The sequence below is a fragment of the Dermatophagoides pteronyssinus genome, unplaced genomic scaffold, assembly GCF_027571235.1.
Source record: "Dermatophagoides pteronyssinus isolate colony J.1.1.1.1 unplaced genomic scaffold, Derpt_VIB-CSIC_2022.12 sq0059, whole genome shotgun sequence".
NCBI classification, from domain to species: Eukaryota; Metazoa; Arthropoda; class Arachnida; order Sarcoptiformes; family Pyroglyphidae; genus Dermatophagoides; species Dermatophagoides pteronyssinus.
This window is the reverse complement of record NW_027461579.1, coordinates 31,383-54,349: the sequence shown is the minus strand read 5'-3', so window position 1 is coordinate 54,349 and position 22,967 is coordinate 31,383. Positions and strand designations below refer to the sequence as shown.

At 28.2% G+C, this 22,967-nt stretch overlaps 5 protein-coding genes across 5 annotated transcripts; 2 read left to right on the top strand and 3 right to left on the bottom strand.

The window, feature by feature from the left end:
• The first annotated feature begins 58 nt into the window (after window positions 1-58).
• Window positions 59-2,507, top strand: LOC113796012 (uncharacterized). Its single transcript, XM_027346261.2, has 2 exons — window positions 59-468; window positions 541-2,507. The coding sequence occupies exons 1-2, from the start codon at window positions 112-114 to the stop codon at window positions 2,410-2,412; spliced, it is 2,229 nt and encodes a 742-aa protein (XP_027202062.2). The 5' UTR covers window positions 59-111; the 3' UTR covers window positions 2,413-2,507.
• Window positions 2,443-7,330, bottom strand: LOC113795872 (uncharacterized). Its single transcript, XM_027346105.2, has 4 exons — window positions 4,163-7,330; window positions 3,999-4,085; window positions 3,714-3,923; window positions 2,443-3,343 (listed from the first exon to the last, which is right to left on the bottom strand). The coding sequence occupies exons 1-4, from the start codon at window positions 6,778-6,780 to the stop codon at window positions 2,632-2,634; spliced, it is 3,627 nt and encodes a 1,208-aa protein (XP_027201906.2). The 5' UTR covers window positions 6,781-7,330; the 3' UTR covers window positions 2,443-2,631.
• A 1,229-nt stretch (window positions 7,331-8,559) lies between these two features.
• Window positions 8,560-11,661, bottom strand: NaPi-III (Na[+]-dependent inorganic phosphate cotransporter type III). The gene is made up of 5 exons (XM_027346467.2): window positions 10,807-11,661; window positions 10,506-10,745; window positions 10,253-10,435; window positions 9,696-10,188; window positions 8,560-9,612 (listed from the first exon to the last, which is right to left on the bottom strand). Exons 1-5 carry the CDS (start codon window positions 11,081-11,083, stop codon window positions 9,192-9,194), a joined length of 1,614 nt encoding a protein of 537 aa, XP_027202268.2. The 5' UTR covers window positions 11,084-11,661; the 3' UTR covers window positions 8,560-9,191.
• Window positions 11,662-18,388: 6,727 nt separating this feature from the next.
• Window positions 18,389-19,890, bottom strand: Arpc2 (Actin-related protein 2/3 complex, subunit 2). The gene is made up of 3 exons (XM_027346490.2): window positions 19,507-19,890; window positions 18,644-19,456; window positions 18,389-18,571 (listed from the first exon to the last, which is right to left on the bottom strand). The coding sequence occupies exons 1-3, from the start codon at window positions 19,572-19,574 to the stop codon at window positions 18,547-18,549; spliced, it is 906 nt and encodes a 301-aa protein (XP_027202291.2). The 5' UTR covers window positions 19,575-19,890; the 3' UTR covers window positions 18,389-18,546.
• Window positions 19,891-20,418: 528 nt separating this feature from the next.
• Window positions 20,419-22,762, top strand: Tpc1 (Thiamine pyrophosphate carrier protein 1). The gene is made up of 3 exons (XM_027346478.2): window positions 20,419-21,157; window positions 21,223-21,817; window positions 21,897-22,762. The coding sequence occupies exons 2-3, from the start codon at window positions 21,442-21,444 to the stop codon at window positions 22,625-22,627; spliced, it is 1,107 nt and encodes a 368-aa protein (XP_027202279.2). The 5' UTR covers window positions 20,419-21,157; window positions 21,223-21,441; the 3' UTR covers window positions 22,628-22,762.
• Window positions 22,763-22,967: the final 205 nt, after the last annotated feature.

The window sequence follows — 22,967 nt, the reverse complement described above, 5'->3', positions numbered from 1 at the left end:
ATTTCTAATGGATTTCGGTTGCTATCAATCGATTCAATTGGTTTTTTGATTTGGTTTGGTTTGATTTGGTTTGGCAAAATTCACTCATTCATTTTCGAATCAGTTTTGAATATGGGTACACGATTAACAACATTAGGTGCTGATTCCGGTGTACCGGGTTTTTCACGTATATTCAGTTCGACTGGTTTACGAAAATCATTTTGGATTGGTGTTGTATTGATATTCATTACATTGACCGTTCGTGATCTTATTGATTTGATTAAAGATTATGTACAATATCCGGTTACGGTTAATGTACGGATTGCCGATTCTCGTGTATTACCATTTCCGGCCATAACGATTTGTAATCTAAATCTTGTACATCGATCAAGATTTTGTGCAGCAAAAAATGTTGAAAAACCTGATATTATTGAAAATATTTTATGTGCAAAAATCGGTGATATGTTGAATCAATGTAAAATTTCAAATGTAAATATGATTTTTTTTGTTTGGAATTTTTCGTTGTTTTTATGATCTTTTTTCTTTTATCTGATCATCTAGATGATGGAAGATTTAATGGATGAAGGTGAAAGTATTTGTGGATTGAAAAAATCATCATCAAAAAAAACCGATCAATCGGGTAATGGTCGTCGTGGACAGGGTGGTCGTTTACGTGGAAAACGACAACTAAAATTACAGGATATATTGAAAACCGTTCGTGAAGTTGGTAATGCTGTACGTGGTGACGGACAAAAAGGTTCAAGCATTATTGATATTTATAATGATTTTCAAGATTCAGTTAAATCAATGGCCGATGGTACTGGTGGACCATTAGATGAAACATTAACACAATTGGCAAATTTTCTTGGTTTTAATGTATCAAATAGTTTGGATATCATACCAATGTTGTTTATGAAAGCATTTACCGATACAACTGGTTGTCGTTTAGGTAGTAGTGATGTTGGTGATATACTGCCGGATAATATACGTTTAACATTGAAAAAATTGACGAAAACATTTATGAATCGTGAATGTTTATTTAAAACACCACGTCTAATAAGATTATTTCATGATACATCACAAAAAATTGTTAAATCATTGAATAATTGTACAACACCATGGTTGGAAACATTAAAATCAAGTGTTAAAAAAGGTGAAACACCATGGTTCTTCTTGCTAGATCTTTTATCATCATGGCTGGCTGATTTGGCTAAAAATCGTCCAGAAGATGCAAAAATTATCGGTCATCATGGACCAGATCTAATTAAACAATGTATATTCGCTGGTCGTACCTGTAGTCCAACGAAAGATTTTAGTCATTTTTTCTATAATTCATATGGTAATTGTTATACTTATAATCTTAATATTGATAATTTAAAAGTACAGGATTCATTATCCGGATTTACTGGACCAAAATTTGGTTTGGAAATTGTATTGAATTTAGAAACCGAACAATATATGCCAACATCACGTGAATCTGGGGCAAAAATTGTTATACACGATAGTACGGCAAGAGCTGATCCGGATCAAGATTCAGTACATGTTGCACCTGGTCTTGTTACATATATCGGTGTACGTATGGTAAATATAACACGATTACCACATCCATATCCGGATAAATGTTCAAATGTATGGCGTGATCGTGGCCTAGAAAAATGGGCAAGAGAATTAAATTATGATGCTTATTCAACACAAATTTGTTTGAAATTATGTTTACAACGTTTTACAATAATGTATTGTAATTGTTGGATACCATCATCACCACCACCAAAACAAGATATATCACAATGTAATAATCGTAAACAAAAAGAAGATGAACGTTGTACAGAAGAAATTCGTCAAATGTATTATAATGAAACAATTAATTGTGATTGTCCACCTAGATGTACGGAATTATCATTTGAAAAATTTGTATCAACCGGACAAGAATTGCAACAATGTTCGATATTAACAACAGCAAATTTTGGTGGCAAAAATAATCCAAATGGTAACAATAATGAAGTAGTAGAAATAGTCAACAATAAAAATGAGGATGATGATGATGATTCGAATGATGAAGATGCGGAAATGAAATTGGATAAAAATAATTTGGCCAAAGTTGTTGTTTATTTTCAATCATTAAGCTATCAAGAAATAACACAATATCCAAAATATACTGTTACAACATTATTGGGAGCAATTGGTGGTATACTTGGTGTTTATATGGGTTTTTCATTTCTTGCTTTATTCGAAGTATTTGATCTATTTGGTCGGGTATTTTGTTGTATTGTACCACCATCATCATCATCGTCGAATGAACGAATTAAATCAGCAAGTTTACAACCATTACATCATCCACAACAACAACTACAATTATCACCAACAAATTCAATCAAAAGTAATGAATCATTGATTAAATCAATAAATATTAAATCACGAATGGCAAAACATTAGATCTTTGATTCCCTCAGGATCAATCATTAGTTAAAATTTTTTGTTGTCTTTTTATTCATTAGACTAGTAAATAAAGTAATTTATTTATAAAGTAATTTTTAAAAAAATATAACAATTGTGCATTCTTTTTTTTATAAATCTCAATCAACAACAAGTATAATAAGGCAAGTAATTTTTTTTTTTGTGTTTGTAATTCGAATGATAATTTTTTTCTTTTTATCAATAGGTATCGGAATCATCATCAGCAATTGAATGATTATTATTATTATGATTATTATTAATGGAATGTTGATTTTGAGCAGATAATGATGATGATCGAATGGTAATTGGCTGTTTGTTCAATGATAATCTTGACATTTTATCACAGATTAATTGTTCATAACTTTTTATACGTTCCATTGTTGGTGGTAATGATTGTCGTTGTCGTTGATTGTTTGTTGATGATGATGATAATCTATTTTTATTTAAATTATCATCATTATTTATAATTGTATTATTATTATTAATTATAACTGAAGAATCATTGATAGTATTATTATTATTATTGTTCGAAATATCATTTTGTTCATCATTTATTTGTAATGAATCATCAATGATTGAAGTTGATGTTGATGTATCATTAATTGGTAACATAAATGTTTCAATTGTAGCCAAACAAAATGCCGATAAACGTGTTGGTGTACAATAAAGACTTGGTGAATATCCGAATTGATCATAACAATCCCATGATGAACCACAATACAATAATTCTTTAATTATTGTTGGCATTAATTTTTTTGCAGCTAAATGTAATGGTATTTGTTGATAATGATTTTTACCATTAATTAAATTTTCAATTAAACCATTTTGTTTAGCATAATCAATAATTGATAATATGGTTAATTTGGAACATGATAAACAAGCCAGATGAAGAATATTATTCATTTGATTACAGTCGTCCCTCGTACAACGCGGTACTTGAACAACGCGGTTTCGATAGAACGCGGTTCTAGAATTGCGAAATTATACAGTTTTCCCTCGTACAACACGGTCAGGGTTTCGATACAACGCGGTTTTGAAAAATCGAATTCGCAAAATAATTAAATTAAAAAATTATGTCTTATGCCTTGGTCTCGATATAACACGGTACAAATTTCCATATTTCTACTATTTGTAGGTCTCGTACAACACGGTTTCGATACTACGCGGAACACGGTTTCGATACTACACGAGCCATTTCTTCTATTTTACATTCATTTCGTACAACGCGGTTTCGATACTACGCGGAACGACAAAACCGCGTTGTACGAGGGACGACTGTATCAACAGCCAATAGATTTATATCGGTAGAATGATTTCGTAACAAATAATTTACAATTGAATAATTTCCCGAATAACCGGCATATAATAATGGTGTTAAACCTTTTTCATCCGGTTGATTTATATCCATTTTTAATTCTAATAATAATAATTTGAGTATTGAATAATCTTCAATCGGTATGTATGACATACAACAATAATGTAACATTGTTCTGTTAATTGAAGAAAATTAAAGAAAATTCAGGTAATCAAAATGGCATTTCAAGCAATCAATGAAAACAATTTACCTATTGAATGGACCACGTGAATCGATCAAAACATTTGTTCCATATTTACGTAAAATATATTGAATAAATTCAACATTGTGACAGAATCTTGAAATTTCAATGAGAAAAAGAAGGACGATCAATTAATCACAATTGGAAAAAATTTAAGCAATCGAAAAACTTACCCAGCAAAAAACATTAATGATCGATATGATGATTGATTAAAATTATTCAAATAATATTGCAATATATTTTGATGTTGTTCAAAACAAGCAATTTCTAATGGTGTATAACCATTACAATCTTTTGCCATTAATAAATGATTCAAATATTTATTCGTTCTGGATAAATTACAAAGTAATTGAAATGTTTCTAAATCACCATATTGTGCCAATAAATGAAATACATTACGACAATGATCATCATTTACAAATTGTATACCAGAATTTATTAATAATTCTATTGTTTGATGATTTCTACCGATAATTGCATAAAACAGTGCATTACGTTTTCGATTATCACGTAGATTTATATCAAAATTTTTAAATATTAAAAATTTTAATGATGAATAACCTTGTTTACATAATGCGGTTAACATTAATAATTTTTCTTTTGGTATTAATTTATTATTAATTAAATTAAATAATAAATATAATGCTTTTGTATCACCAATTCGGGCAGCAAATAATAACATTCGTTGAAATGTTTCCTGATTACGACATAATATATATAAACGTTGTGCACAATCTAAATTCGATCGCCTGATTGCAATTTCAAATGCATGATCATAATCATTAAAACCAAATTTAAGTAATTCATTCAATACATTTAAATGACCATAATAACAAGCTAAACGTAATGGACAAATTGATGAATGAAATAATTTTTGATATATTTCAATATTTTTAAACCAATCAATATTAATTAAATATTGTAATGAAATGGAATAACCATTTATAATTGCATAATGAAATGGATAAAAATTTTCATTATCAATCATATCAATATTGGCACCAGATTCAATAAATAATTTTATAATATCAGTTATATTTGATTCATTTCGATCCGGTTGTCGACATAAATAATGTAATGGTGTACGGCCATAAATATCTTGTTGATTTATATCCAACGATGAAAATGATTGTTTTAATTGTTCAAGTAATTTCGGTTGTAATGAACCAAATCGTTGATCTAATTCATCTTTAAGTAATAATGTACGTATAAATTCAATACTAACAAAATTATTTGCACAAGCATAATGTAATAATGAACGTTTATATGCATCAACAGGTGGAAATAGTATTATCTTTTCGGTTGTTGGATCTTTGTCGTTGAATGTTGCTGAAGCAATAAGTTCATAAAAACAATCCATACTACCACTATATGCAGTCATATAATGTGCAGTACGACCAGAATTATCTAATGCCATTGGATTACAAATATTATTATTATTATCATTATCACCATTATATTCATCATCAACGGTTGTTAAAAATCTACAAAACAATGATAACATTGAAAATGCAGCCATATGTAATGCAGTTTGGCCATCTTTATTTGGCATATTAATATTGGCACAAAGTTTTCTTAATACTTTTACTTTATCCAATTGAACCTGTTGAATTGCTTTATGAATTGGTGTTTCCAAACGATAATCACAAGCATTATAATCAGCACCCATCATAACTAATAATGTTATAACCATTTCCATATTATTACATGCTACATAATGTAATGGTGTACAATTGAATTTATCAACAACATTTAAATGTTTGGCCAAATTATTCGCTGGTGTTGGTGATAATGTTTTTTCTGTTGAATTCGTATCTTCATTATGATCATTTTTATAAAAAGAAATAATCCTTGTTACAATATGATATGCATCATTATTATGAAACGAACGATTAACACAAGCATAATGTAATGGATGACAACCATTTAAATTTGGTTGATTAATCATTTCGGTTGAATTTGTTATGATTAATTCAAATATTGGTAAATAACCAATATATGCTGACCAATGTGCAATAGTATTTCCATGTAAATCTTTTACATTCATATCTGCACCATAATTTAATAATGAATTAAATATATCGAAATTCTTTTCTACAATTGCTATATGTAATGGTGTCAGTAATGATTTACTACGTACATTAACATCAGCTTGTCCTTGTTCGATTAATATACGTAATACGGCTGGATTATCAACCATTGCCGAATAATGTATTGGTCGTAAACCATATTTATCTTGTACATCAATATTTGCACCATTTTCCAATAATAATTGTATTATGGCTAAATTTGAATTATAAACAGCATAATGTAATGCAGTAGCACCTGATGATGAATCAGTTTGATCAATATTAGCAACATGATCGATAATTAAACGTGCACAGCTAAGTGAACCCATTTGTGCACAAACATGTAACGGTGTTAAATGTGTTCGGGTACGTGCATTAACATCGGCATTATGTTCCAATAATAAACGTACACAACCAATATGATTATTACGACATGCCCGATGTAATGGTGTAATCAGATTATTATCACGACAATTTATTGAATAATAATCAAAATCGATTAATATACGTAATGATTCATCACGACCTAATGCAGCGGCTAAATGTAATGGTGTACGACCATCATAATCGATCCAGGAATTTATTTCACCATTATTCATTTGTAATAATTTTCGTACATATTTCGTATCACAACGTATAATGGCACGTATAATATCTGGTTGACAATTATATGTATTGAAACGTTGTGTAAAACGTGAATGATTTTTATGTATCATTTTCATTTTTGTTTTGGTGAATTTTAGCTCGTTGAATTGATTTTTTTTAAAAAAAAAGTTGAAAACAGTGGAAAGCAATGGAGAAACTGCGCATCAATATTTGGACAATAAAAAAAATTGACAAAACGGATGGAATGATTTTCTGTTGTTTTGGGAGAAGACAATTTTTTTTTTTTTTTGGAAACAAATCAACGAGATCAAAAGGCAAAGTTATTTACGCGGGTTAATCGGGTAAACACAATCGATGATGGAGATATTCAGAAATTGGACGGAAGATTATTTAGAAAATCAGAAAAAAAATTAGTTTAAAAATTTCGAAAATGATGCTTTGAAAACAAACATGTTTGCTTGCCGAATAAAAATGATGATGATAATCGGATAAGGAAGAAAATTTGTCACGGTGAAAAATTTGAAGAAAAAAAAATATATTTTAAAAACCACGTAGTATTTTTTTTTACAAAAAAAAAAAGAAATCGAAAAGATTTTCAATTAATCATCATCATTATTATTTTGGATGTCATCATCAATTTCTGTCCAACAGATGATTTTTTTCAACGAACAACACTATCACGTGATAATTTGACTATTTCTATCTCACCAATGTCGGTTGGATCGTTATAGAATATGAGGCGGTAATTTTCTTGTTATTCGAATTTTTTTTTGTTTTTTGTATTTTTGACCGATGATTGTTTGAAAAATTTTTGTTATAAAAACGATTGAAAAATTTCAATTTCATTTTTCTTATTTCAAAGTAAAAGCTTTCTATTTTCGATTTAATTATGGATTATTATACAGGCAAAATGGCCAACATTGATGATGATGGTTTCAATGATGGTTATGATGATAATAATCAAAATATTATACGAGAATTTTTTCGTGAAATACGAACCATTATTGATCGATTTGAATTGAAATTTTTGAATGATGATCATCATCAAAATTCATCACCATCACCATCGTTGATGGTTGATAAATTGAAATTGAATCAAATTGATAATATTGATGAACAACAGATTGATTCTTATATCGATATTCTTTATCGAAATGCAATTGCCGATTTATCACCAACGATTGAACAAAATTTTGATCACGATTTCGATGATGGTGTACAATTGAATAAAATGATTGTTGGTGATGATATTTCATCACCATCATCGGTATCAGAATTATCAACAACCATATCACCGTCAACGACATCATCAACATCACCAAAATTATCATTAAGATTAACAGTGGTAAAAAAACGATCACAAAAAAATCGTCAATCAAAAGATAAAACACCAACAACAACAACATCGAAAGTTGGAAGTCCAAGACGTTCCAAGCGATTAGCCGGATATAATCGATCCACGATGATGACGACGACGACGACAACGGAAACATCGATGGCTGCTAGACAGGAGAAAAATCATTCGAATAAAGAAAATTTCGAACAACAACAATCCAAAGAAATATTATCATCATCATCATCATCGTCAACATCGATACCATTAACAAAGAAGAAAAAAGCATGGAATAAAATTGTAAATAAAGATAATCATCCGGGTAATGATGATAATGAAAAACTTGTTACTGATGATAATAATGATGATGAAAAACGATTATCATTAATGTCATTTGCAAGTCGTCGTAACCTTTGGGAACGACGTTCATTAAATTCCAGTTTTAAATATCGTTCAGCGAAACAACAACAACAACAACAACAATGAAGAAATGCTTTTCGTAAATGAATTATTTAAATTAGGGAAAATTTCTTAATTTTATTTTACAAAACAAACAGAAAAATAAATATGAAAATAGTTTATTGATTTTATTAAAAAAAATTTTATCGTTTTCATTTCTTCTTTGGAGACTAGATTTTTTTCCATCACAGAGAGAGAGAGAGAGAGAGAGAGTTGTGTTACCTGTTTTGGGTTAAACACCTGAGAAGAGTATATTAAGTGTGCGTTTGTTTGTGAAAATCGGTGGATATGGAATGAGGGGAGGCAAAGTAAAACCAAAAAAAATAATAATTATGTTTACAATTAATTAATTTAATTTACTAACACAGGTAAATGATGAACAGGTAAAACATTGCTTTTTTTTTTGTAAATTTTCTTCTTGTTTAAATAATAATAATAATTATAATCGATAATTTGGAAAAAAATGTTTTAAGTAAATTTTTTGATTTTTTTAAACAAAATAATAGGATACGTTTTATAAATCATTTGGTTGTGTGGATGGTAGAATTGATTAATTTTTTTAAAAAAATGCCCATAATTTTAATTTATATTTTGATGATGATGGGGTGTGTGTGTCGGTGTTTTGTATAAAATAACCAAAAAAAAAGGAAAAAAAAACAGATGTAAAATATAATATAGGATGCGTCGAATGATTGATTGATTGAATGAAAATTTGATCTTCTTGATTGATGATTTTTATACTACAAATTTTAATAACCACATTGCGGCTGCCGAAAATAATGCACTTAATGGAACGGTTAATGCCCATGATATTGCAATATTAATGAATAATTTCCAATTAACACCTTTTTGGCTATTCATTGCTTTACCAACAAAAACAACTGAACCAACTTGACAATGTGTTGTTGAAACCGGTAGACCAATTTTCGATGCTAACAATACAGTACTTGCTGCACCAATTTCAGCAACAAATCCAGTGCTTGGTGTAATTTTTGTCAGATCTTTACCCATTGTTTGTATAACACGACGTCCCCAAACCCAAAGACCAACAGACATACCAACACCACCGAACAATAATAAATACCATGGACTTTCATCGGTTTGTGTACCGGTTTGATATAACATCATTACAGCAACTAATGGACCGATTGCATTACTTTTTCGAATCATAATGTAATGATAAGAAAAAATTCAATAAATTATAAATCAAATCAAACAAAAAAAAATCAATCAATTTACCTGGTATCATTAGCACCATGTGCAAATGAACTAAAACAAGCAGTTAAAATATGTAAAAAGGTAAAAATTTTTGCCACTTCAGGTTTATCATCATCCACATCAATCAATTGTAAATCTTTATTTTTTTCATTCGACATTTCAATATCCATTGTTGATTGTTTACGATTCGAATTATTATTATTATTATTATTATTACTATTATTGATTATAGCAATATTAGTTGAACAAATATTATCACCATTATCGATATTATTACAAACAATTGGCGTTAATTTCAATAGATCAACAGGATTTTCTTTATTTTTTTGATGATTATGATGATGATGATGATCTAAATGTGTTATTTGAATAGCCGTATGTGTAAGATTAGCTTTAATCTCTAGAATTTTATTACGTAAACGTGGTACAATCCATATTCGAACTAAAAGGCCAACAACAGTACCAACAACACATGCCATTATTAAGGCAATCCACCAGGTAATATATTTTAAAACTAAAATTCAAAATTTTGTTAGTAAAAAAAATTTATCAGATTTAAAAAATATGGAAAAACTTACACAATGGACCATTATGAACAATTGAAAAAATATTAATAAATATTGTAAAACCATAAAACACTGGTAACATTTTTAGACCATTTTTTAATGGTTCTTCACGATTAATAATATACCAACGTATAAATAAATATAATGACATTGATATTAATCCGGACATTATTGGACTGATGAACCATGATGCAACTGATATGGGAAAAATGAAAAATTCTTATTTTCAGTTTCAAAAGTTTAAACATTAAACACTACACATTACCTATACGAATTAATTCTTGCCAACGAACCGATGCAAAACCTTGGCCAACAATTGAAAAACCAATCATTGAACCAACAATACTATGTGTACCGGAAACAGGTAAACCAAACAATGTTGCAACCAAATTCCATAAAGCTGAACCAAATAAAGCAGCTAAATAACCGGTCATTAATATTTTTGTATCATCATACATGTCAACGTAGATCATACCGACACGTATGGTTGATGATACTTTATAGCCTTTGGAACAAAAATCACCATTAACAATAATGAAAAGGAATGCAAACAAAATGCAACATACCCAATAATAAAGCACCGCTTATTTCAAATATTGTGGCCAATATACAAGCTTGTTTTTGTGTTAAAACTTTTGAACCAACTGATGTACCAAATGAATTTGCAACATCATTAGCACCGATACCGAATGCAAGAAAAAATGCCAATATAAATGATACTATTAATATCCAAAGAGTAGCATGTTGATCCACTGCTGTTAATGACTCAATTGGATCGATTGTTGTCGTAGATGTTATCGACGATAATGCCGAATTCATAACATTTTGCATTGTCACATACATGATTTATGGATAATGATAATTTCGTCTATGTATTCAGTTTGTTTGTGTGTTAAAGCTTAAATGAATTTCGTTTCAACAAAAAAAATGACAAAATATAAAATTTAAATAATTAAAAAAAAATATTCAAATTTTCCTAAAAAAATGATGATAAAAGTTGATTGATTATGACAAAAGTGTATTTGGGGGGAAGAAAGAAATTAATTAAAAAACAAATTCTTCGTTGATTAATCAATTGATTTGATTGAAAGGTGGGCAAAACAGGAAAAAAGTACATTAAAAAAAACACAAAAAAAGCACCGTGTTACACAATTGAAAATTGGGAAAAAAAAGATACACAGGTAAGTTATTTGTTTCGTTTGTTCAGCAGGTACTATTTAGTTCAATATTATTGATTGATCGATCTGATTGATCTATGATTGATTGATAGATTCAAATTGAGCTTATATAAACGTGTTGTTTCTTTGTGTGTGTAATTCAAAAAAAAGTTACAAAAATTATTGTCTGTAATGGTATTATTATTATTCCTAATTGGACATATTATTTAAAAAAACCAAAAATAGAATCAATCAATCGATAAAAATAATAAAAAAATTCTGAGATCGATAATCGATAAATAATCGATGATAATGATGATGATGATAAAGTAAAGATTGAAGATAGCTTTGAATTGATTTTTTTTTGTCGTTGTTGTGGAATGGAGAGCAAAAAAAATCGATTTCAAGTTCAAAAAAGAAAAAGACAAAAGTTTTTCAACAAAGTTTTCAAAACAAAAATAAAATATATGTTTTTTCAACAAAGTTTGTTTGTTTTCAAATGTCAAAGTTTAACGAGATGAAATTTTGTTTCAATTTTTGTTTTCCAATATTTTTCATTGATCATAATCATTGTTGTTGTTGTTGTTGGTGTTGTTGTATCAAATCGGGATGATATTTTTCAATTGATAATTTTTCTCGGAGAAAAAAACGATAATTTTTGATAATCTTGAAGTGAAAAATCCACCAAGAAAACTCTGTTTTTTGGGGAAGAGAAAGAAAAAAAACTGAAATTTAATTTTTTCAATTTAAATAAATCAAAATTTTGAGCAAAATGACAATGAATAAGACAAAGACAGAAGTGATTGACAGTGACGATGAAAAATTTTCAACGCAAAATTTAAATGAAAAAAATCAGATTGATAAATAAAAAAAATCGGATAAAACTATGTATCCATTTCTCTATCTCTCTCTCTCTCTCTCTCTTTGGCTTTTTTTTATCGTTCATATATTTAGTTAACACAGGTATCTTAGGTACCGGATTCAAATCATAAAAATCTAATATTTTTTTTTTTCATTCATTAGAGATGCCATAAAATTTTTTCTATTTACTTTCATCATAGTAGGATTGTTATGGATTCCAGAATCAACAGAGAAAAAATCAAAATCAAAAAAAAATCACATAGTGATTTGATTAAAAATAATAAACATTCTTTGAAATTGAATCGCATAACACTGTGTTATTGTCGATAATGATAATTTGTTGTTTTTTTTCTACTTAATTAACACCTAACTAATCGCTAATTAGTCACTGAGAAGTAATGTAAATCAGTAATATTGAAGAATTATAAAATCAAATGTGTAATCAATTTTTTAAAAGTGTTTTACACTGTAATTACATTTTGTAAAACATAAAACAAAATTATAAAATCCTTAAAAACGATTAAAAATCTTTAAAAGAAATTTTTTTATTATTTTATTAGAGGTATTTCATTATTATTAACAGTGACGATTATCATTTGATGATTAGGAAATCAAATGATTGAAGAACGAAAAAACGTCATTGATGTCGATCGATAATTGTAATCAAGTAGAAAAAGGAACCAGAAAAAAGTTTCAGTTCAGGGACAAGTTTAATATTTGAAATGAGAAAAAAAACATGAACATTGAACATTCAATTTATGATCAGTGGATGATGATAACGGTTTTTTTTTTGTTTCATCGTCGTTTTTTCCATATCTGTCAATCACTTATCGATTGATTGATTGGAATTTTTCATTTCTCATCAATTTTTTTTTTCGGTTGGTTTTTTTCCCACACCAGCTTATTTTGCCAAATGAAATGATGATTTTTTTTTTTTGCTTTTTTTCGGGTCAAAATTGATCGATTTTCATTCGGAATAATCGGTGAGGGAAAAAAGAACATCTTCTAATAATAATAAATTACGGAAATGGATAACAAAATTTTTTCCAATCATATGATGATATGGATTGAAAAACTACTACTAGTTCGATTAATCAATCGATAATGATCAATAAATTTTAATGAGAGGCAGAAAAAAAATCGAATGTTTTTTCTTTGCTTCTGATTAACTGAATTATCATCAAATGATAATGATCGATCGATCGATCGATCAATCGAACTTGATGAACTAGATTCTTAAATCGAATCAATTTCGTCAAGTTTTACAAATTTTTCCATAGAAAATTTTGATACAAATTTTTTCTTTCTCTGGAAAAATTTTGTCATCAAAAAATCGGTTTGATGACAGAAGCGAAAAAAAACCAAACCAAAAACAAACAAACAAAATTTAGGTTATAACCAATACATTGAACATATCCTTGATCAAATATTGTTCAATGAAATCCATTTCATCATTGAATGGATGGATGGATGGATGAAGGGAAAGGCAGACAAAAAAAATGTCGCAAAAAAAAAATGCTGGACGAAATTCAAATTTCATTTCGCTCAACCATAACGATGGTTGTGATTATCACACACATAAACACACAGGGGAATGAAAAAGCAAAGATTTTAAATGGAAAAATATCGCAATGATGATGATAAGCGATTGATAAAATTGATTTAAAAAAAAATTCCAATCAAAACACACAGAGAGACAGTTCAATTACATTGTCAAGTTAGAAAAACAAACAAACAAAAACCGGAATATGATTTTGATGATGAGTTTTTCGGTGAAAAAAATCAAAAATTTAAATTAAATTTTCAGAGAAAAAAAAACTAGGCTTATCAAAACAAACAAGCGAAAAAGAAGAAAAACAAAATCTAAATTTAGCAACACTAAAAATATTCGTCAGAAAAGTAATGTAAATTCTCTAACCTCGATCGAATTCTATCAACAACAAAAAAATTTCTATTTCGACTTATATCGACAATATGGATAAATATAGAAAATCTGATATCCGGTTTCGGGGTTAATTTTTTTTTTGTTGCAAAATTCAAACATACCTTTTTTTGTTTACAAGAAAAAATTTCTCTCGACCAAAAAATATATCTTAGGAATGATCAACAAAACAAAGATTTTCAATTTTCATATGATGATAATCAACAACAATCAATGGACAATTGACATCAATTTGGGATTGTTGCCGTTGATGATTATGATGGTTCATACCAGAAAATTGACAGATATTATCTTCATGATTATTAATCATAAATATTTGATTAAAATAATTAATCAATAAGTTTGTTATTGAAAGATTCGGATTCAGCATTTTGAACAACAAAAACAAAACAAAAAAACTACTAAAGTTCAGTTTCAGAATTGATTCTGGGCCGGTGAATTCAATAAGCAAAAAAAAATTTTCTAAAATGGCAAAATCTTCAAACGCACAGCGATTGAAGTGTTAAAAAATTGACGACGAGAGAAGAAGAAGTAAACGAAACACGTGTATATTCAGATGATGAATAAAATGAAATGGAGAAAAGAAGAAGAAATTCTTGCTTGAAAAGATTCAAAAGATGACTTGGCGTCGATTGAAAGATGTTTTATAATAGAGCATAGAACGTTGTTCAAATATAAATACTAAAATGGCAGCGCAAATCCAAAAAATGAATGAATGATAAATGGAAGAGAAAACAGGCAGGCAGAAGCAGCTACAGCAGCAGCAGAAGAAAAATTCATTCATTCATTCAGAATTGAATTGAATCAAAGTGAATTAAACTGGATTGAAATGTTGATGCGGCATGGTATGGTCTGATGTGTGATGTGTGAAAAGTAAATAAAAGTAATGATGGTGGGGGGGAATGAAAGGAGTTGAATTTTTTATCTTATTTCATCTCATCATCTTATTCATAAGTAAATTTGCCGGTTTGGCAGTTTTACTAGTTTTTTTCCTACTTATTACTTGCTTTACTTTGTTTGCTTATTGCAATTATTTTTTTTCACATTATCATTCGAAATTTGTAATAAAAACGTTCGAGAAAGAAGGAAAAAAATCCTATCTTTTTTTCTACATTTACACATCGAAAAACTGATAGGAGATAAATAGAGAAAGAAGAACAAGATAAAACAAATCATAAATCATACCCACACATAATGTTGATGATGATGATGATGGTGGTGGTTTGTTGATGAGGGTCTTGAAGATTTGGCTTCAATCATAGTGATCAGTTTTGTACTGGATGACAAAATCGGTAGAAAAGAGGGGAACACAACATTAACAAGAAAAAAGAAGCTAAACACCCGGGTTAAAAATTGAATAATCGTATGATATCATTCAGTTTGTTTAACACAAAACGATCAATCAAACGAATCAATCAATCGAAACAAATGTATCTTTTTTTTAATTTGATTCGATATCGATATCGATTCGTTTGATTTGAATTCAATTCAATTTGATTTGATTTGATTGATAGCAATTATTGATTGATTGATTGATTGATTGATAGAGCAATAGTTTGATGAATGCAAAATAAAAATTGATGGCTTGGTTAAAAACCGAAAACAAACAAACAAAAAAATCTATTTTAAAATCACAGAAGAAATGCATCATTGATATTTTTTGTCATCTACATCATCATCTTTGTTTTCAATGACAATGATGATGATGATGACAATTTTGTATCTTGTATCCGACGACAATGGCAAATATCATCATCATCATACCGTTGTTGTTGTTGTTGGTCTGGATTGAAGATTTTCGTCATTGTAAATCATTAGTTTTTGGGTTGACATTTTTTTTTTAATTTCGTTGGCTGAATGTCGAATGTTTTTGAAAAAAAATCGAATACAAACATTCGAATACAAAAATGCACATGCGTAAATCGAATGTTTTTTTGAAAAGATTCGATTTTTTTTTATTCAATTTCTGGATTCGAAGTTGATTGATTGATTGATTGATTCTGTTCGATCTGCCAGCTTTTTTATACCAAAAAAAAAAAAAAACTAATGATTTTTGTTCATTGAGTTTTTTGTTTTTTTTCCATTTCATTTTGTAAAATTATTGGCTTGATTTATCAACCGTATTATTGTCAGCACAGAAACAAATCAATATTATGATTATGATTTGGCCATTGGAATTTCAATTTCAATTTTCGATTTTGATTTTTTTCTGTCTAATATCAATGACGTCCATGATGTGTCGTCGATCTTTTGATCATTGTGACTATGTGTTTGTTTTCACGTGCTGAAACCATCAGTTTTTTGGCTGCTGTTGCCTCTATATATTGTTGCCTCTAATAGTTCGATCATTCGATCAAAGTTCATCGATCGAATCAAATGATCAATGTTTTTTTTTCTTGGGAAAAATTTTTTCAAAAAAAAACCAAAAAATATTAAATATAAATATTGATGATGATAATCAAAACAAACACAGATAATTGGTGGATCGTATGACCATTTTCATTATCCAGCACGCGACTTGATAAGTTTGAAAACGAAAAATTTTTTGGTTTTCAAATCAAACGACGACGACAACAACATCAACAAAAATCAGGTCATATAAAACCGAATCAATTTTCAATTTTCCAACTGTTCAATTTCAGATTTCTAAGATCAGATTTTTTTGTTCACCGAAACCGTTTTTTTTCGGAAAATTTTCTTTTCACAAAAGAAAAAAGTTTTTCGGGAAAAAAATTCCATTCGAATGAATCCATTATTCTCTCAAAACATTCATTCGATTCGAATGGAATTGAAAATTTCTTTTCAACTTTTCTTGGCATCCATTCATTTGCAAGAAAATCTTTTCTTTTCTTCTTTTTCTCATTTTGTTTTGTTCATTGAATTGAAGAATTTAATGAATTAAAGAAAAAATCCAGTTTAGAACATCTTCATCATTCAATGATGGAATTATTATCATTATAAATAGAAAAAAAATTATGTCATCATGGCTGAATCATCCTTCGAAAGAAAAAACCAAACTAAAAGAATTTAAAGACAAGAAAAAATTAGCATAAATCTCCCTCATTTGATGAAAATCATTGTGAAAATCATGCTTATAATGCAAAAAGAAAAAACACTAATCAAGGTTTTTGTTGCTTAAAACATATGAATTATCAATATATACTGGCCATGGCATTGGCATTCAATCCATCCATTCATCCATTCATTTCATTGGATCCATTCCCATTTTCCAAGGAAAACAACGAAAAAATTCAATGAACCAAAAACATGGAAAGAAGAAAAAAGCAATGCTGTGATATGAAATTCTTGATTTTCTTAATTTTATTTTCATCAAAAAAAAAAAAAGAAAAAAATCTTTAAACACCGGCTAGACATTATTTTATCATCATCTATGCCACATCAATTAATATTTGAAATGGTAAATGTAGAACATATATCAACCTGCAGGTGTGTACATGCAGTCAATGTATGATTATAATGATAATCGCCATCGCCATCACTATCAATGAATCCTTTTTATTGATCATTAAAACTTGTTATTGCCGGTTCATTCGCTCTCTCTCTCCCTCCCTTCTTCACTGCATTTTTCCAGTACATTTCGTATAACAAGATTGCAAAATGAACATTTAAAAAATTCACCAGAACAAAAATGTTGATAATGTTAAAATCATGTTAACATGTTGATGGGGCATATTGATGATAACGAAAAAAATAAAGAAAAAAAATCCCATCATGAACCGGCTTAGTTCAATTAATCTGAATTTCAATTAATCAATCTCTTTTCACTCACTACATATATGGTGAATGTCTTTTTGTCCGATAAGAACAAGAAAAATGGAAATTTCAATGTCAGAATTTCTTCAACAAAAAAAAAAAAAAAAAAAAATACCATTGAATAATTCAAAATCCAAAAAAAATGTTTGAATCAATTTCGGTTTCGGTTGCAATTTTTCATCATTATATTTTCCTTCATTGAAATTCAATCAAAAAAACGAAAAGGTTTTTAAACTTTTTTAAATTTCAATCGATTTTGAAAACAAAAAGCCATTGATTTTTTTCTGAGGACAAAAATTCTAAATCAAAATTTTATTTCAATTTTTTTTTGAAAAACACACAAAATTTTTGAATTTTTTGAATAATACAATATCCAGTTTTAGTATCAATTTTGGCAAATTATATTAATAATTAGTAATAGAAAAAAAGAATTTGTTTTTTCACCTAATATTTTTATGTAAAGAAAAATGATAAAAGAAATTCCATGAATGATGTGTCATGATTATAAAATTTGAATATTGCTTTTGTGAATTTCTTGATTTTTGCTTCCAATTTTTTCTGGATGATTTCCATCAACGAATGTTCATAATTTTACCCCTTTAATTTTCGTGGGAAAAAACCGAATGAAAATGAATGAAATTTTCAAATGAATTGATATCAAAAACTTACTTAATATTACGTTTTTCTTTTTCAATTTTTTCCGGCCGGGCACGATTTAAAACTTTTAGAAAATCAGATGTTTTTGCACGCATACGTGAATGTATATATGCTTTTGAACATTTTATATGATAATGAAGATAATCACGAAATGTATGTATTAAATTAATTGTATTATCTCTATTTGCTTTACAGGTATGTCGTGGAAACAATACAAATGTTATATAACCAATATTATTACCAATACGTGCATCAGTATCTTGTAATTCACGTGGTGGTTCACGATGTGAAAATAATACCTGTGGTGCTGTATGTGATGCTTTCCTACCTTCTTTAAATTCTTGCATAAATACTTTACCCAATACAATATCATCTTCATCTTTAAATATTGTACTAAATATAACTGTAACACGATCTAATTGTGCTTCAACATACATTGTTTCATCATCACGATAATGTATAACGGCACGATTATTATTTTTTATATCATTTTCTTGAAATTCAAAATATTTTTCAAATACCGATGCAAAACAATTACGTTTTAATAATGATGCTTTTTGTATCATTGATTCTTTATCCATAGGTAGATTTTTTAAATCATATAATAATGTAACATTATAACCATCTTCGGCTGGTTTCATCAGATAATCACCATATTCACGTTTGAGTAGATCATCAGCACCATATTGTTGTAATTCTTTATAAAATTTTAATGAAATACTGATACGTATTTTGGTTTTATCACCATTCAAATTTGAAATATGAAATATAACACCATCAAAATCGGCAACAGTTACTTCAACTGAATCGGCTTTATTATTTTTTCTAAAGAAAAATTTGATTAAATTCAAGTAAAAAACAAACGAAAAACTTACTCATATTCAGAAATTTTCAAACGAAGAATATCTTCAATAACACGATTATTGAATTCTAATAAAATCATTTTTGTGTTGGAAAGAAAAAATAAATTCTTTTTGTTTCAAATGGCTAATTTATTGCAGCAAATGATGATTATTTTTTTTGGCTAATGGAAGGCTGTATTGATTTATTTTTAAAAAAACAGATAGCTAATCAAGAAAATGTCGGTTTCACTTGACAACCAAATACACACATTCATTCATTTGACAAAGCAATAATCATCAAATTGCTAATCATCAATGGCAAACAAAACAAGAAAAAAACGGAAAACAAAAATCCAATGTAAAATCAATGGTGTTATTGATTTGGCTCACATATCATCATCATCATCAACAACAAAAACAAACAAACAAAAATGATATCACCGGTTTCGCCCAATAAAATTTTCATTCAAATTCATAAATGACGTTAAACGTAAAAATAATTTGAAAGTCACAATATGATTATCTTGAAAAAATAAATTTAACTTTGACCAATGCTACTATCACAAAACGTTTGCCTTACTGATAATTAGCAAACATGATAAACATAACCCGTAGAGGATTTATGTATTTACGTTTTTCATTGTGACCATTTAATCCGAAAAAAACATAAACAAATCAAAACACTGTGAATTATTAGGGGTCATGTGATTTTGAAATGATGATGTTTTTTTGGTTTTTTGGTTTTGTTGTTGGTCGATCCATATAATCATACAGCAAGCAAGCATGTTTTTGTTATTGTTATTTTTTTGATAATTCCAAAGAGAAAAAAAGAAAAACCAGAAAAAATATTATGTGCCTTTTTGAAGATTTTTTTTCCCGAATAAAAATTTTAAAAAATAAAAAGTAAATATTTAAACACACACAAATAATTATCATCCAAACACACATTACACTTGTCAAAGATGTTTACATTTTCTTAATTATCCTTTTTTTTCTTTAAAAAAATAAAAAAATTTTTATTAAAAGAAAGATAAAAAAAAGTGAATGACATTACAAAAAAAAGGTCGCAGAAATTAATAACATTCTTATAAATCAGAATATTCTTATAAATCAGAATCTTATCGCATCGCATAGCAAAAAAGAGAGCAACAAGTTTACTTTTACTTGACATTTCGAAAATACAGATCATCCATCCATCCATCAATCAATTGCGAGTTAAAAGTAGAATTTCATTTTACGCGCTTGCGACAAACTTTATTCGTTCGTTTGTTAGAAAATTATCGTTGTTTCTTTTTTGGTCGATTTTTCATTCTCCATCCGTATCAAGGTTAATTTTATTTCGGTGTGTGTAAGTGTGTGTCATTCAAAATTCCGGTAACAAAAGAAAAGTTTTACAACAAACAAACTACATCATCAAAATTCATTTTTATTCGGTTTTGATGATGATAATCATGGCCAACCATGGTTTTGATGAATGGTAAAATTTTTGTAGTTGTAGTGAAACCACAACCACCACCACCATCAAAAAAAAATTTATTATCATCATCATGATAATTGAGTATTCTTCCATTCTTTTCTTTTTTATTTTCTTTTTGTTCTCACTATATTCCTATTCCAATTCTTACTTACTTTTTACAATATCATCAACAACGCCACCGCCACCAACAACAGATCAAATTTAATGGTAAAATTGTTATCTTCTTCATTAAACAAAAAAAAATAAGAATTTTGTTTTTTTTCTTTAAATAGCAATTTTCACCCCCCACTCTCTCTTCCCACGTATTTTGTTGTTGTACATCGGTTTTGTTTTGTTTTGTTTTGTTGTTTTGTTCAAATGATAAACAATAATCAAGTTTTGGAAAATTCGTTAATTACGATAAATGAATCGTAAATGTTGATTGAGATTGAGAGAAAGGGATAAATCATTTCATTTTGCTGAATGGCTATCGATTCAAGATAATAACAACAATGGTTGATACGAATAAAATTTATGATAATTTTGATGAAACAAAGTCTTCATCATCGTTATCTTCTTCCACATCCACATCTTCATCATCAAAATTATTATCATCATCGATATTATCAACAGCGAAACAACAACAAAAATCCAATTGGCATTATGTAATATCTGGTTTTTTATCCGGTTGTGCAACACGTTTCATATGTCAACCATTAGATGTACTTAAAATACGTTTTCAATTACAAATTGAACCAATATCACGTTCATCATCAATATCAAAATATCGTTCATTAACACAAACATTTTCCTGTATTATAAAGGAAGAAACAGTGTTTGCATTATGGAAAGGACATGTTTCAGCACAAATGTTATCCGGTATTTATGGTAAGTAATTGTTAACTAAATCAAAAATTCAGAAAATTAAATTTTCATTATTCAATTCAATTCATTCATTCAATTAAAGGGATGGCATATTTTTCATCATTTGAAATTCTTACCCGTTTAACATTAAAATGGCTAATCGATCATGAAGAAATTATTTCACATAAATATGTAATGCAATCACAACCATTAGTACATTTTATTTGTGGTAGTATGGCCGGTTTTACTGGTACATTATTATCACATCCATTTGATGTTATTCGTACACGAATGGTATCACAATCCGAACCGAAAACTTATCATACAACCGGACAGGCATTTATGACTATTGCAAAACATGAAGGACGTGTTGGTTTATATCGTGGTTTTCTACCAACATTAATGCAAATAATGCCATTTTCTGGTGCACAATTTGCAACATATAATATATTTAAAGAACGATGGCAACAATATTATCATGCTGATCATTTAGCAATAAATATTGGCTATAAACATGGCCATGAAATTCATATACAATCAAGTTTTTTTTGTGGTGCATTATCCGGTATGGTAGCAAAATTTTTAGTATATCCATTAGATTTGGTTAAAAAACGTTTACAAATACGTGGTTTTGAAACTGGAAGAGGTAATAAGTTTGGTAAAACTGTTCATTATGAAGGTTTTATACATTGTATTACACATACAATACAAACGGAAAATTTGGCCGCTTTTTATAAAGGTATGATACCAAGTATTTTTAAATCAACATTATCAACAGCATTACATTTTTGGCTATATGAATCGTTGGTAAAAAAACTTAATAATTCCGATTAAAAAAATGCTCAAAACAGAAAATATATATTTACCGGTGTAAATTTGATGGTCAAAGATTTTTATTGTTGTTGTTGTTCACTCTTCATAATTGTGATTTTTGAAACTTTTTTTTCATTCATTCATTTTTTCTATCATTTACATATACAACTTCAAATGGCAGAATATCAAAAAGGATCCAACTTACAATTTATACATTTTTCTTTTGTTTATTTTTATTTTTTTGTAGATTCATATAAATTTCATGTTGTTAAATCTTTTTTGTTGTTGTTGTTGTTGGGAAGGCTGTGTGTGATTGTTGATGTGATTTTTGTTATTTATAATTCATTAAAAATTCATGACA